This window comes from Zonotrichia albicollis, chromosome 2 (genome assembly GCF_047830755.1).
Source record: "Zonotrichia albicollis isolate bZonAlb1 chromosome 2, bZonAlb1.hap1, whole genome shotgun sequence".
NCBI classification, from domain to species: Eukaryota; Metazoa; Chordata; class Aves; order Passeriformes; family Passerellidae; genus Zonotrichia; species Zonotrichia albicollis.
This window is the reverse complement of record NC_133820.1, coordinates 22,452,489-22,469,471: the sequence shown is the minus strand read 5'-3', so window position 1 is coordinate 22,469,471 and position 16,983 is coordinate 22,452,489. Positions and strand designations below refer to the sequence as shown.

The 16,983-nt window shown below is 35.0% G+C and overlaps 1 protein-coding gene across 15 annotated transcripts in view; it reads right to left on the bottom strand.

Moving 5' to 3' along the window:
- Nucleotides 1-16,983, bottom strand: part of DMD (dystrophin) — a 1,146,493-nt gene that overhangs the window by 270,065 nt on the left and 859,445 nt on the right. For all 15 annotated transcript variants that reach the window (XM_074534563.1, XM_074534577.1, XM_074534568.1 and 12 more), the window contains one exon: nucleotides 16,203-16,320. In XM_074534563.1, coding sequence (XP_074390664.1) covers nucleotides 16,203-16,320 — 118 coding nt within the window. The remainder of the gene's footprint in view (nucleotides 1-16,202; nucleotides 16,321-16,983) is intronic.

The following is a 16,983-nucleotide window of genomic DNA, read 5'->3' as shown; positions in this document are numbered from 1 at the left end:
CAATCTTGTTATCATTAATTTCATATACCAAGGAAAGAATGCACTTAGTGAAGGAGAGTGAAGGAGACTGTGTCCTTAAAATTCAGTTTTATTCATTAGCAAAAATTTTGATAGGTTTTTTCATACATTACTTATTATAGGGAAACAAAAAAAAAATTTCTTTGGTAAATGTTCATGCCATTTTATCAATATATCTTATTGACACATATAGCTTGAATAAGAGAATTTACTCTCTGCTGTTTATAATAGAACCAAAAAGGAAACAACAGAAAAGGAGTCTGAGAAGAAGCTATCTGTCACAGGAGAAATTACAGTCATATTACTAGAACACACATATTCCATATTTACTCTATGTAAAGATGAAAAAAGTATTTATTCCATGCCAGTTTTTTAAGTCCATTAAATCTAGTAGACCTGCCAAGGAAGTGAATAAGTTGGTGAACAGCAACAGAATCTGTGAGGTAGAAACCCTCTACTTTCCTTGTCCAAAAATTACACAAACTACACTAATTTTGCACTGTAGGACAGTTCTTCTCAAAAGCATTATTGTCAATATATTGACATTTTCCTATAAAAACAGCTTTTTCAGTGTATTTTCATAGATCTGAAGACTAAAGGAACTAATAAAATCTGATGCAGAATGTAACTGGAGAACTGCAGAACAGTTATAGCCAGTATTAATCCATGTTATCAAAGATGCTGATGCACTGATTTTCAGCTTGGATTAATTTTTTCTTGAATTGCAGCCCAACATTATACTTTCTTTTGAATGTTCTGGATAGTTAATTGTTATGTATTTTATTTTACTTCATTTGGTTTTTACTTATCTATGCATTTATCTATATTAAATTTAGTTTAGTTACACTTTCGCAGATGTAAAACACTCCAGTTTCTTCCAGTCCACAGAGTTTTAAGTGAGCAAGTTTTATGAGAGGCATGATGGAGAAAATAGAAAATATGGATCTAAACAGAAATATTCTAGGTTGCTGCCCCTTTTTTACAGTGTTCTCTTTCTTCCACTAATCAATATAATCTTCCACATAATAGAGATAAACAAGTTGTGAGGGGAAAAAAAATGTTTTTATAGGGTTGCAAGATCCTTCTGAAAGAATGCATTCATGCACTAAATGTAAGACTTTCTGATTTTTTTCAGTTTTTCGCAGTTTTCTGTAAACAACATAAGTGGAATCACAGCTAAAATATGACTTAAATTTTGTCTTATCTTGTGGTTTTCTTTCTTTGTTTTATTGTGGTGTTCTAAGAAAATAAGTGAAAGATTTTTTTTTTTTAAACCAAAAAAGGCTTTATTTAAAATTCTCCATTTGTCAATTATTTCTTGCTGTGTGTACTCTATTTTCAGTTCTCCTGCCTTCCAGAACAGGAGGTATCTGACTTGAGTCTTATTTTTCAAAGAGGAATCACTTTGATAAAGCACATCATACAACATCCCTTGACAAAAGGATGCTGTTTCTGTTCTTAAGAACAATCTGAATCTGTCCAGGACTGGCCTAGGGAGAACATTTGGATGGTAGATGCAGAGTCGAGTGAGGATAAGTTTAAAACATTTCTTTTTTAATTGCTGAAGTACTTAGGGAGTTCCAGGGACAGTTTTCCCCTCAGTTGCTGCCTGTATCATTATGGATCTGGACAGGACACAGCACCCAGCAGAGAACAGCTGGAGCCAGCCTGCTCAGGTGCTGATTTATGCTGCAGCTGTCCTTCTTCTTTCCTTGGAGAGAAGCATTTCTCTTGACCTTTTCCAATGGCTTATAAAAGTCATACTTCTTAAACAATGACCTTAAAATTTATGGCAAAAGTTTAACGTACATATGGAAAATCATTAATAATTTGTCATATAGGATATTTTATGCATCAGTGGTCAATAAAGTGATGAGAGGATTTAGCCAATAAACCCCAAGCAGGGGGGTGGCAACACAGAATATTGACCCAAATGTGAAGTCTGCCATTTTTGCCAGTAAGATGTCAGATGTAGCTTTTATGCACCATTAATATATTAAGGTATTTATAGAAATATTAGTCCTTATCATAAAGTATCATAATACATAATTACAGATTTTTTAAAAGCCTATTTATACTGAAAATTAGGCAAAACAGAAAGTATATATTCCAACTAAGCTGCATTTAAACAAGTGAATAAATAATACCTGGGAAAAAGGAACAAACTGCAGTCTATACTATTCTGCAATATTAGAGTTTCTATGAACAAATAAAAAGTATTGCAAAGGAAACCAGAAAGAAGAAGCATTCAGAACCTTTAGCTGTCTTTTGGGGGTCATGAAGAGCAATGAAAATGCACCTGACACCGAGGCATGAAAGTCCAGAGGAAAAGACATTATTTCCCCTGCCCTCTCAGAGCTTAAGAAGGACAGGCAATGAGAGATTTCAACAGATTTTTTTTAAACACACAGAGACATAATCTTATTTTGTAGTTTGATACATTTGGGGGGTAATTATTTCCAACTATTACAAGTCTGATGTAATTTTGTTTTGTTTTACTAGGGCAGAGCTTATTTTCTTTTATCTAAAAGACACTTCTACATGTTCAAACTAATGAAGGTCACTGTGTTCCTCTGGAAGTGTCAGATCAAACAGACTGAACTGAAAACTGTCAAGTGGTTTCTGCTAAGCACCAAGTGAATAATTCTTCAAGACTGTTAAGTATGCTTTATACCTTGCTATAGAGAGTGGGAGTTAGAGATCAGCCTAAGCTGGTAGCATATCTAAAGAAATTAGTTTCTTACACCAAGCAAGAAGTAACTTCCATGACTGATCACAGAGAAGGGCATGCAAGAGTTTGTAATTTGGAAAACAGGTCCCTCAGAAAGCATTCACCAGTTTCTCAACTTTTTACAGAAGTATTCATGTATATAACATTTATCACCTCTCAAATGAAGCCTTCATGATAATTTTTTCGCTAAATGAGAAAAGGAACAGATCATGAGATGCACAATATGGAAGACCATTTGCTTTGCATTTTAAAATGTCATACAGTCTGTAAAAATCTGATGTGAGAAATCAACACTTACCCTAAAGAGATGTAGGATTCTTTAGGATTTAGTATCAAATAGGTAACAAATCAAAGTGTAGTTTTGCTAGAAACCAACAAAACCAAATATATGTACTTGTATATACACAAAGTATTGACAAGGCAGATGGACAGATTGGACAATGATCTTTTGATCATAATCTCTATTGCCACCAGATCCTTAAGAGCAGGACAATCATGGAGATATGGATTGACAAAATTAAAATCCCAATACTTTGGCAGAGTCATCAGTGATTCTTCCATGACCTCAGAAGCAGGATGCATATGGACATCCCCTTAGAAGTTAACTAAATTATCTTTTTCTACAGAAGCTCTCACCTTTGGATGATGTAAAAATATAACTTCACTGTAACATTGTATTAACTGAAAAAAACCAGAGAGTTTCCCTGGTTCAATGATTTAATAATCTTTCAAAATGTTTGATTTATTCTCTTTCCTTTGTTGCATGTAGAAAATATGTACTGCATTATAGGATTTAGCTTTCTTAAATATTCATAATGTAATTATGAAGACTTACATTAGATTTAGAAATGATATTTAGACTGGTGGAAAGTACCCAAACTAAAGCCAAAGGATTAATACTAATCTGATTAACTAGATGAGTGAATACTAGGTAATCCAATTGTTTCTGTTTAAAATGTTTCAAAAAGTTTTCAAAGAAATGGATAAGAAAAAAGAATTAATTTCTGTATTTTTTCTTTCATTGCAAGTTATAATTAGAGGCAACTAAGTACTTTAGTATTTATCTTTGCCCAAATGTCTGTTTGTTTGGGTTTTTTTCTAGGATATTGGTTACTCAAGATATTAAAAGGAAAATAATTTATGGTTATGTATTTAGTTTGTGTTCACGGATGATTGCTTTTGTAATAATCCACCTGTCTACAAAATATTTATTTCAGAAGAAATGTCTGTGCCTGTATTTAAAATGGGATATTAAATTAGTGATATTGTATTTTACTTTCTCTGAACATAATCAAGAATGCTATTAGCATTATTAAAGTACATCAGCTTTCATATTCTAATGCTTTCCTAAACTTACTGATGCAAAAACATAATGGTAGGTTGGGTAGTTTAAGTCCTGAAATGTGTGAAATTCATTACCTACCTAATGAGGCGTATAGGCGGTGAAATTGTGAATTCTTAGTACCACATAACTTTGTGTAGCTATCATACATTCATATTTACACTGCATATTCCTAATGTCATCAGCCTACTACCTCCCACTGAGTTTGGGCTGGGACTTGCTTTCCAAATATATCTGCATTTGTTATTCTGTGCATTGATTTGCTTTGGCTTTGATTTAAGAGATCCAGCTCTAAGTGTAGGAGCAAGACTTTGGGAGATGTTGAGAGAAGAAAAATAGCAATGTAAAATTGACGTAATAATTCAGCTATCAGGCTCCAAGATACTGAAGCAAAGTTTTGTACACTGTTTATATTTCTATTTTTTCCCACCAAAAAAAACCCAAACAAGCACAGACTATAGTGGATCTTCTCCTGTGCCTCTTCTGACTCTACCAAATCACTCCACCTCCACAGCACACAGCTCTCACCAGGGTCAGCTGGGAGACAACTCCAGAGCTCCACTACTACACAACAGTGACAGAAAATTGGGTACTGGTAATGGCACTGAGCTCAGCTCAGTATCCAAAAAAGCCATGCATGCATCAGGAGGAAAAAAACAGTGTGCCAAATCAAAAACACACCGGCTTTGACTTTTATATTTCCTTTCAAAGCAAAGAACGTTTCCAAAAGAGCAAGAACTTATTTGAAAGGGAAGAAATAATAGCACTTCGAAAATATTTCTATATTCAGCTTCAAGCATAAATTTCAGGTATTTTGTATTGAGCTAACAGTACATCTGAACTGAGTTAACAATTTCTTTTTTTCACGAGAGAAACTGAAAACTGTATAAATTTATTTTATTTACAAATTACCAGTTTTTTAATCACAGATTCAGAATGGTCTGAGTCGGAGAAGACCTTTAAAGATCACCTAGCTCCAGCCCCCTGTTATGGGCAGGGAACCTTCATGGTTGCTCAAAGCCCCACCAAGTCTGGCCTTGAACACTACCAGGAATGGGGCAGAAATCTGTAATTTCTCTGGGCAACCAGTTCCACTGCCCCATCACCCTCCCAGTAAAGAATTTCTTCCTAATATCCAAAGAATTTCTTCCTAATATCCAATCTAAACCTGCCCTCTTTCAGTTTAAAGTCCTTCTCAATGCTCAATAATTATTATTATTACCACTACTGCCCTTACAAAAAGTCCATCTCCAGAACCAAAAGATGGCAGTGAGGTGTCCCAGGAGCCTTCTCTTCTCCAGGATGACCAACCCCAGCTCTCAGAGGGTTTTCCTAGAGAGTTGTTCCAGCCCTCTGCACCTGCTTCAACAAGTCCATGTGTGCTGTACTGGGACCCCACAGCGGGATGCAGCCCTTAATGGTGCAGTGAAATACCAGAAATACAGCTTCACCCATGATATATTTTCAGGAACAGCCAACTATAAATTCCAGCACACACAGAAGCTTATAGACTAAAAAGAAAGTCAAGTTTACACAATGGATTATGAATTTTCCTGGTGATTTGGGTAAATGATTCTCTTACAATATTCTTCTTGAGAGAAGAAAAACATGAGATATCAAAAGAAATTTTAAAATTTTAAAAATCTACATTTTTTTTTTCCTTTGGATTTACAATCACAGTCTTCTAGAGAAATTGCACCAATTTTAAACTACTTCCAAAGATTGCTTGGGGCCCCTGCTTTTTCTTCAGATTGACATTTCCACAGTTCTTGGAACTGTCCCATTCTCTCTTCCCTCCCACAATTGCACCAATTTTTAAGTACTCCACAAGGTGCTGTCAGTCTGATACTGGTTAATCCATAATTTACTTTATGCAAAGAAAGCCAATCTCAGCTTCCTAACATTTGAAATTCTTAATTTCAACTTTCTTAAAGTATAAAGCACACAAGTAGTGAAATTTCACACTTAAAATGGCCAATGCACTTCAAAGTAAATATCCAACAGAGTCAACTAAGGAAGTAACATGCACAGCAGGAGAAAGAGATATTTCATCTGAAAATTCTATAACATTCAAACATTTTGAGCATTCTCTGTCAATTACAATGATCCTATTTTTTAATTAATTTTGATTAGAAAATGAGGGTCCAATGATAAAAATGCTGGTATTTGAACTTAAAAGGAGCACAACTCTGCAAGCATAGGAGTGTGCCAGAAAAAAAACAGGTTAACATTTTTTGTTTTCCTATTCTGAATTTAAAGGACTAGTTCTCAAGGTCACATAAACCAGGTCTTGATCTATGGAGCCTGGTGTGACACTACACTTCTTTGTTCCTTAATAACTATATAGATACATAAACTATAGTAAAAAAAAAAAAATCAAAAATGTATCATATCTGTCATCTTAGTGCAATATTTTAGCTAATAAAGGGAAAAAAATTATTAATTACACCAATCCTGAGAAAAGGAAAGACATGGTAACTTGCCTTTTACTATTTAGTTTCTTTTGTCTGGGGTGTTGTGTTTGTTCTGGAGTGTTTTGTTTTCCTTTAATCAGACATCAGCACTTTGTTCATGTTCTCCATGGTACTCCAACAGAGATCAAAACATTGGTGAGACACTCTTGGGCTGAGCTTAATCCACTTTAGACAAACACTTCAAAGTTACTATTCTGATATGGCTCAAACTCAGCAAATTTGGAACCTAACGCACTGCACAGGTTTGGATTGGACATTAGAAAGCATTTCTTTACTGAGAGGGAGGATAGATAGTGAGAGAGGCTTCCTGAAGAGCTGGTGAATGCCCCTTGTCTGTGAGCATCTGGAAAATACCCTTAAAATGTGATTTAACATTTGATCAGCTCTGAAGTGGTCAAGCAGAAGGACTAGATGGTCACTGTAGGTCCTTTCCAACTGAAATAGTCTGTTCTGTTCTATTCTGCATTTTCAGGAAACTACATAGAATGGAGCAAAGAAAATTATCCAACAAACAGATGAAACCATTACTTTTGCCACCCTAATAGTATGCTGCTGTGAAGAGAGCCAAGTGTCAAAAGTACAGGAATTCAGAGACTGTAATGAATATTCTTCAAAATTATTACATCCCTTTCTCTGAAATCCAGCACTCATTTCTAAACTTGAGATGGTGAAGCAGACATAAACACAGTCTGACACTTCCAGCAAAAATTTCCATAGCATAGGCGTTCGCTCGACTATACACAAGCTCCCATCCAATTAAAATATAACAAAATAGATCTTTTTCCTAAATATTCCCTTTTAAGCTCTAAGTTTCACCAAGCCCAAATGCCACCACTTTCTCACCACATATCAGAGTACTCATTATCCACCCTCCTTGCTGTTACTCAACCAGGGATTGTCCTCTGTCGAGTCATTCTCTCACCTGCCATGGAATAGACTTGCTGATAAGAAAGATGAAATAGAAGCAGCAAATCTCCAGAACTGTTTTGTTTTTTCTCCTTCCCCTCCCTTTTTGGTATGACAAAGGCTGAAACAGACTGAAAAGCCTCAGAGTCACCACTTGGTCCTGAAGCCAGTAATGAAATGAAATTCTTTGGATTATCTACAGCATTTCATAAGCAACCCTAGTGATGGTTTGTATACATAACAGAATCAAATCACCAGCTGGTGCAACCACTCACCAAAGTTTTAGGACCTCTCTCACACAGCCTAAGCCAGTATTTACTCAGGTTGGACTTGCAAAGGAGCTTTGGGGCTGTGTAAAACACTGGTTTTGTTTTCAGTTTATTCTTGACTCAAGCAAAACTAAAATTATGATAATTTTATATTGAGGATAGCCAAAGTAAAATCCTTAGGGCAAACATACTCCAGGATGCTTAACTAAGTTTTCTGAGAACTGCATGTTCCAATATATGTTCTTTGTGTATTTCATCCATTTTAGGAAAAGAGGTGGGACACAGTGTACACCAAAAGCTGCATTTTCCTGATATGGCTGATTATGTGGCATCTAAATTTAGCTTGTAATCTCTGCTGAGCAGGACCTCTGTTTCCTGTTTGCCTTTTAATACTGCAGAGTATTATGGTCTTGTATAAATGAATATATACTGTTCTGATGCAGTATTTAAAATAACTGTGGATATTAAATATTGCCCATCCATCTGTCAGTGAATAAATAATTTGAACAACTTCTCAAAACTTTATTTCTGAATGCTATTTTTATTTCCATTTATTTTCATTTTGACTAATGCGTTGTTACACGAGCATAGCTCATCTGTTTGTATCATCATGAATAAGATAAAAATAAAATTGATATTTCTACTGTTTACATGTCTGCTTATAGTTAAATTTAAAATGTAAGTGCAAGCTACTATTTCTAACACAGTAGTGCCTTAAAACAGGGACCAAATCAGCAAACACTTAGGTTTGTAAGATTCAAAAAAAGCAGGCAGAAAAATCTAGTCTTCTGAAGAGGTATGGCAGAGAAAGGCTGGGATAAGAGATGTTAGTTCATCTTAACTTGACAAAAATCTGAAAATGTGAAATTAAAAGAATTTTCTGAAATTATAGAGATATAGAAGTATCTCTAGCAGATCTGGAAATTAAATTGAGGTCATTCTAACTTCTAGTGATTCATTGATATCTAAAGGCAAAAACAAACAAACAAACAAATCCATAAACTATCATACAACTGATCGGAGGCTTAGAAGTAAATGCTTAGTGTTTGGCAGCGAACTTCCTCTGTGAAGAAAAATTAAGAATGACAAGTGTTGCTGGGATATAATCATATATTGCAGGAAAAGAATTGACAATTCCTACTTTGTTTTGGTAGTTCACCTTGCCAATAAGGTCTTGACTTTCCATTGTGTGTATAACGGATTCTCAGGTTATCCTGGATTTTTTTTTATCCTTACTTTGCCTGGTTTTTTACTGATTAAAATTACAGTCCCAACTAAATTATTCCCTAGTCCACATGTCTATATTTGCACTTGGGTGCCAGGTCCTGTTCCAGCTACAGGAAAGCAGGAATACTTGTTCCCTGACTTTGCTTTCGAGGATGAAGCACTTCCATGACTTTCCACCTGTGTCTTCACTCACAAAAGTCACCATGCATGGGGAGCTACCAGAGCACAGTATCTCCACTGCTGATGGCAATTATTTACATTGCTCCTTTTAACATTGCAAACTGACAGAGTCTTTCCAGTTTCAATGAGAGAAAACATTCCTTTCTGATTATCTGGCCACTACCTAAGTCAATGGAACATTCTTCTACTTCTTCTGACAAGATGTAGTAAAACCTCTTTAGCATTTATTATTTTCAGTTTTTAAAGTATTTTATATAAATGTTAACATTTGCAAAAATGAGAATGAATTTAATTCTGAAATGTAATCAAAACCAGATTTTTTTCTGCAACTCTGTAAATAGGAAGCCTCATACTAGATACTGTTAAATATGTTGAAATCTCTAAAATAACTCAGTGATAGCTTTCCCAAAGAACCACATACTCTTGGCAGTTTTCTTCAATTAACTGTTTAAAAAAATTTCTTTAATTAAGATGTGAAAGATTTTGTATCCTGAGAAGCAATCTCAGTTTATATCAGATTTGCATACTATTGAATCCTTCAACATTTTTCAGAAGTATATGGCGTTAACAATTTCAGAGACCTACATGAGTAGGATCTACCATCTCATCCTGTGTGGCAGTTTCTTATCTTCCCTTTACTTTTTTGCTTATAACACTTTTGCAACTAAATTTGTTTCTTTCTGAAGCTACTGAGGTGCTACTCTTGCTAAACTAAAAAAAGAAATCTCCATTAAATGGGTATATGAATGGAGATTTTTCACAAAGACTCTAGGGAACAAAGGCACGTAGTTATATAAAACCAGTCTGTTAAAATATGACCCCTCTGGAGCATACAAGAAGGAAAAGATGACCCTCACAAAAGTGAACAGCACTTACCATAGTAGGGGCACAGACTGCAGTGTCTGGGGAAAGGATTTGACTGCTGACAAGACTTTGTCATTTCATGTCTGCTCATGGTTCTGGGCCACAGTTTCAACTAATTGGTGACTGGGTAGGTTGAAGGTTGGGGGTGGAGGGCTGAAGATTTATATGTTTTAAATCAATTCTATCAACTCAGTCTCCAAACATTTGAAGAACAGCAGAGTGAATTGCAGAATATTATCTTGACAAAGGTTAGACACAAGATAAAAAGCAGCCTCAAACAGCAGCTCCCCTCCAGCGCTGCACCAAATCATTCCTGAGGCTGAAGAGGAAAGTATGTTCTTCTGTCAGATGAGGGTATGCCCCAAGTCTTTCAACCAGTTAACTTCATGTACCCATGACTACATCATAAACAAAGTGCAGCCTGTTAACATGAAACATCTCCCTACCAAATCACACTGTCCTTATTCTGGGTGGTTTGTTCATGGCTTTTGTTTGTTTGTTTTCACTCTTTTGGGCCAAGCTGAAATTATTTAAAGGCTTTTAAGAAAAGTATTTAATACCACTTTTACTGAAAGGTCTCCTCCTGTAGCACAGCCTTACACTCCTCACTGGACTTTATCTTTACTGTTCACATGTTCACAGTTGGGTAAGAACTCACTTTGTGGTCATAATTTTCTCAAGAGAGAATTGATCAACCATTCTGCTTTTGTAGTAGAAGAAAAACTGATACTAAGACATGATTTGGACATAATTAAGTGCCTCTATACATCAAAGCAATCCAGGGTGCCTGTCTTCCAACACAGACTGATTTCTTGCAATGTTACGATTATCTATTCTGTTCTTGTCTGTGTTCTTACCTATTCAGAAATATCTGGCCTAGAACTAGCCAGTTTCACAGCAATTACCAACAACATGAAGTTTTGTAATCTTTACAGCATTGAGATATGAGAGCAAGCCACCAGCAATGAAATCACCTAATAGACTTATGACCTCTGGGACTACCAAAAACTCTGCGCCATTCCTGCTGAAGAATACAACCAGAAGTGAAGAATAGTCACCCTTAGTCTCAAAGCCTTTTTAGGAGGACTACAACACCTGAAGCAGGCAGCTGAGATCTTGCCCTTTGTCCACTGAAGCACATTCTAGTATATACAGCCTGAGAAGTTTTATATATAACTGGAGTTCCCCAATCATTCAGATGTTTCTGGGGCATATTATCACCCATTCTTAAAGGGCAACTCTCCCCAGTGTTCCAAAATAACTTCCTACTCCTTCTTAAGATGTCCCATGACTTTCTTACAGGTCCTACAGCAGCAAACATGCACCAAGGAACAGGTTTCAAACTCTATATGCTTCTCAGAATAATTCCACCCCTTTCAGAGCTCTAGTTTTATCTTGTTATTGACATTTTGTTAAAAAAAACTACTGTTTCTCCCTTGTTTTGTTTCTATGGCGTCAAGTTCTCGTGCGAAAAACAAGTTGTCAGCTCTAAACTGGTACATCAGGATGATTAATAAACTGCATGTGTATGACATAGGAAATTCAAATTCTTGAAATATTCTTCAAATATGTGGAATTCAGAGAACATACAGCTGGGGTTTATTCAGTAATTCAGCTTAAAAATACCAACAAGATAACTGGAAAACTGTAGACAAATACAGTTTTCTCTTACACTTGTCTTTTTTGGTCTTGGCAGCTAGGGGGTTTACTACTGGATGGCAAATCCCAGATTGTATGAATTTCAAGGAGTAAACTCATCATTTGTATTCAATAGCTCTAAGAGAAAATCACATGGATGGCAGTACAGTGGAAATGGCTATTTTATTAAGATGTAGAGAACAACAGTGCAGTTGTAATTCACTGTGGAATTTCTATATATTTTGTTGTGGAAGTGATGACAAGTTGATGATTTTGCTGTAAAACTGTCAAATACAGCAAACTACTAAATAAAGGCATTTTTATGTTGTGACACAGAGACATTCAGACTCTTTCCAGTTTAGCTCAAATGAAGCTCTCCTAACAACCAATTATAGCATATAGGTTTTCTTCAAAAATATCAAAACCAACCAACAAGAAAAACAACCACAAACAAACAAACAGCAAACCACAAAAACAAAATACCTCTTCTAAAGACATTGCCTATAAATTATTAATATACTTGTGATCTTGTTTTCTAAAACTCTCAAAAAAATTCAAAAGGAACCATTTTGTCCCAATGTATAATTCTTTATCAAAATAGTCTTCATTGTAATGCTTGTATTTATTGCAATTATTTATGAATTTAATGTAATAAGAATTAATTAACCTCTCTAGTGATATTTTGAGAGTACAATAAATTTCACAAAATTGCTAAAGAAATATGTTTTACTTTGGTTTATAATCTTGAAAGGGAGATTGCTTTGCTACTAAGGGATTATTTCTTCATACTGTTTTATAAATATGAATTTCTATACCTCCTTGATCACATACACAGCCAGAAAAATTGCAAAATTGGGATGTAAATTATTAACAAAGTAAAACCACAGAAGGTTTATGCACTGTTACCTCTTGCATGTGTGTGAACACAGCAGCAGGAAGGCCTGCTATTTAAAATTTCTTACGTTTCCAGAATCTAGAAAGGTCTAACATAGTCTTTTTAATTGCTTTGGTATTTCTGATTGCAAGAGTGTGTACATTTATTATCTCCCAGTGTTTCTATATTGACTTCTTACCAACTTTATGTATTCATACATGAGGCCTGATGGAAAATAAGGAATTTTCAAAGTTTAATTACTTCTTGAAATTCAAAATTACTTATAAACCCATTCATTTTAAAGAAGCAACATTTTCAGCAGCAGTAAAGCAAAGAGTTTTGGAGCTGTGATGCATTATAGAGAGAAAAAATGTAATCTACAGCATATGGTTCTGTTAGAACAGAATGCTTCTGCACTAAAAGAGCAGAGAGGTATGTTGTTTTTTTCCACAACTCTTCCTCAAGACTGAATGTAATTATTATTCCTACATATTCTTGAGTGTGTAAGTTGTAAACAAACTATGATTTAAATAGAATACACAGAGATTTAAATATAACATTATGTAAATATAACACAAGCTTTACTTTATAGAGCCAAAGTCTTTGCATGTAGAATAGATCCAGCAGTTTCATTCAGATAATGAAGGGTGGAGGAAAAAATTCAAAGGAAATAATTATTTCACTATTATCTTTCACTTCAGTTTTTACTTCATAAGAAAAACTGAATCTATGCAATACTACAACAACTTTGTGGAAAATAATCTTATTATTATAGACTTCTTTTGCAATTTAACAAGCATCTTTTGACTTTTTAAAATTTTCTATTGCATCTTTACCTTGGTTTTTTTTAATAAATACTTTAAAAAGAAATAAGGTTTCTAAATATATTTCAAAGATGAAATTTAATAAACATAATATACATATTTCTTCAAGAAGTGTTAGCAATGTTAGCACAGAAGCCAGAGCCTTCAGGGTTTATTTTCAGATGATGACACACCAACCCATCCTGGGATGAAGAATTAGCTAACTCTAGTCTTGTAGAGTACCTGAGCCTAATTTAGTATTTATAATATATATCTTCAGTGATAATGGCCAGGTGATTGAACAACCTATTCATACAAATTAGCTCATCTCATCTTGTTGTTCCCAAAATATGAGACGCTGTGCTTCAGCCCAGGGAGTGCCCTGAATAAAGTCAAGTCTATCAGCTCCTACATGAAGACCAGGGCATTGCATCTCATCTCTCCCTTTCCTTCCTGATGGGATCTGATACTTTTGGCCCCTGGCAGTGTGACATTATAGAATGGTGAGGGTGGCACACAGCTGCTGCAGGGGAGAACCAATGTGTCAATACACAGGTCATGAGACAGAATAGATTAAATGTGTACCCATAACTGCTCAAATATAACCATGGTAACCTATTTGTATTTATGAGGAGGTAGAAAAACTCAGGAAATAGGAAAAAGTCTGTGGATGAGCTAGAAAGGGAGGACTTGCAGCAGGACTTGGTGCAAGGCACAGGTATAAGGGAGTGGACACTCCCTATGGCTCCAAGGAACACATACAAACCTTAGCAAGTGGAGTAGATTCTCCAAAAAATCAAGCAATTAAAAATATAAAAATTACTGTTGTTCTTTAGAAGAAGTACTTTAGACGAAAGCATGCCATTTGTGGCAAATATTCTGAAATACCTTGTGTGTTACATTGCAAATTCCTAGCATCTTTGTGTCCCCCAGAAATATCACGGTCTCCTTACTATCCAAAAGCAATAAATACCCCCTAAGTAGTGTTTAGTATTACTAGAATTGCCCAGATATAAACTAAATAAACATGAAAAAACTTCATGTATCTAGTCTGCTGCCTCAGAAAACTGGACCAAAAATGGCTCTGATCATACTCTAAGGTGTGCTTGAAAGTATATAAAGCAACATGACCTGCATCTACGGCATCTTAAGTTGTACTTTTGTAGACAAGGATATTGACAACTTCAGCACAGGAAATTAATTCCTAAATCACAGTAAAACTAAATTTTGGTACTTAAAGTTCAAAAATAATGGATATTTTTTGGAATTCTTATGGATAAAAATGAAGAAATCTTCATGTAAAATGTATTTATCACACTACTAGCCACTGACACAATCTGTAATATGGTTGAGCTATGATATACTCCTTCATAATTTACAGTCTGATAGCTGCTCTCCTTTGCTGTATGAGAAAGGAGCATTTAATCTCTCTTAATCGACAACTTCACTTAAAGTGAAGTGCAGTTTTCCAACAGAACAAAATTCAGTCGTGCATACAATTCACATGAGGATATATAGGAATTAAGCTTGGATTTTTTTGAAGTGTACAGTTTCTAACTTCAGAAGACTTGTTTCACAATTAAAAATTCAAACATACTACAAAATACTGATGGGAGTACTGCATGTGTTGGTTTTGAATAAGCACTGTAAAGTTAAAGTATATGTACGCAATCCCTGAGAATTCCAAAGAGTTGGTGATTCTAAAATTAATTTGCAAGTCCATCAGGAGTGTGTTCTTATGTAGTATACAAGCACTATCCCTTTCTTCTCAAATTTTTAATCATAAAGCTTCTCCTTTTCTATGTAGCATATTTTAATAGCAGTTTAAGAATGTTATTGCACATAGGATATACTCTAAATAGCATTTACAGGTGTGACTATAAATAATGTGGTCCAAACATGCATTTTGATTTGAATCTAGTATGGAATATATGTACCTGATGGAATAAAGAGATAATAATTATATAGATATATTAGGTTTGTAATTATAGTGATAGAAAAATTTAGCCTACATTTACACCCTCAGTCATCAGTTGCAGGGAGCAAGCCCTGGTCTCCAGGCCAGGATGTTCAGAACAGTTTGCATCTACCTAAAATGAATTGTCTCTGTCCACATGCAAAGCACTTTGCCTTGGTCTTCTCTAAGCTCCACAGCAGACCTTGAAGACCATAAAAATCCGTTTTTTCTCAGTTTCAAGCCCTGAGAACTTGAGATAATAACTGAAGATATACAGCTGTCCATCAAAAGGGCTGCTTCTATAAAATGACCTTGAGAGCATGTTTCATCCTATAGTGAGGGGTATAGGACATGCAAGCTTTCAAGGGTGACAACACCATGTCTTCTATAGGCTTCTACTAAAATTTAATCTACTGATTTTTCCACCTTAGGCACAGCTAGTTGGTTAAATTTGGAAAGGGAAAACAGAGCTGAAGGAATAATACAGAGTAATGCAGAGCATCATCAGACTCGTGCGTCAGCTGAGGGGAGATGAAAGAGGAGCCTGCAGCTGTACCACGGGGGATGGAACTGAAAGCTTCTTACAAGCCTGTGGCTATACTCTGTGAATTCTTTCTTTTTTCTCCTTGTGCAAGAATAAATGTAGTTCTTTATTTTCGGTGCTCACATTCTACACTTTTGTACAATGTCATTCCACTATGAAGACAAGAAATATGAAGTTGCAGTGAAAAATCTGAAATATGGGATCACTGTCATTTCTTCTATACAGTTTGGAAAAGTCATATGAGAACTGTCACCTGTTGGAACTCTCCTTCTCCCGGGAAAGGCATAAAGTATCTGCAGAATGCTAAGCTTATCACATAGCACAACATTTCCCATGTTTGCTGAAATGCCATGTGATAACAGAATCACTACTTACTGCGGTCAGTAATTATTGTCCGGGCCTCTTGATTGCTTGTTTTGTTTTTTAGATTTTGTGCTGCAGTTATGAGTTCATCCAGCTGGGGACGTCTTTGCTCCAGATCCTGTAGTATTGCCTAGTTGAACACAAATTCAAAAATAAAATGAAGAAAAAAGCACAAAGAGATTTTGAGAAGACCACATATATGGACATTTTTGGTGCAAACTTGACTTAAAGCAAAAAGATTGTTTGCTGTTTCAAATGATACAAAGAATTTGGCCTAGACCTTCTAAATACCGTTGTTATTAATTTAAAAATACCAAGTATAATTTGCAATAAAAAATTTTTAAAGAACTGTAAAACTAAATACAAAGTAGCAATCACTCTACATTTTTAGCATGTCAAATTATGCAGAATAAGCTATTCTCCTCTATAAAACTATATAGCAGGGCACTATTTTTCTATATCATCTTATAATTTACTGTTAATTTAAAAAGAAGATATATGGGCTTACATTCTTGCCAGATTAGGCAGGCTTTTCCTATCAGCTCATGAAGTCTAATAAATTGTGTTTATTTTTTTAATATTTCATGACTGTTTAATTTTTATCTATTGGTTAAAAGCCATTGTAAGACTGCTAAAGTCACTTTTTTTCTGTTTTAAGTCTTTACCTATCTGAAAAGTAATTAACACTCAAAATAATTTATATGCTACTCAAACCAATATATAAACCCCAGACAATCTGACTAGATAGTAAGAAGTTGATTTAAAGTTTCTCATGGGGAAAAAATGAGCTTCA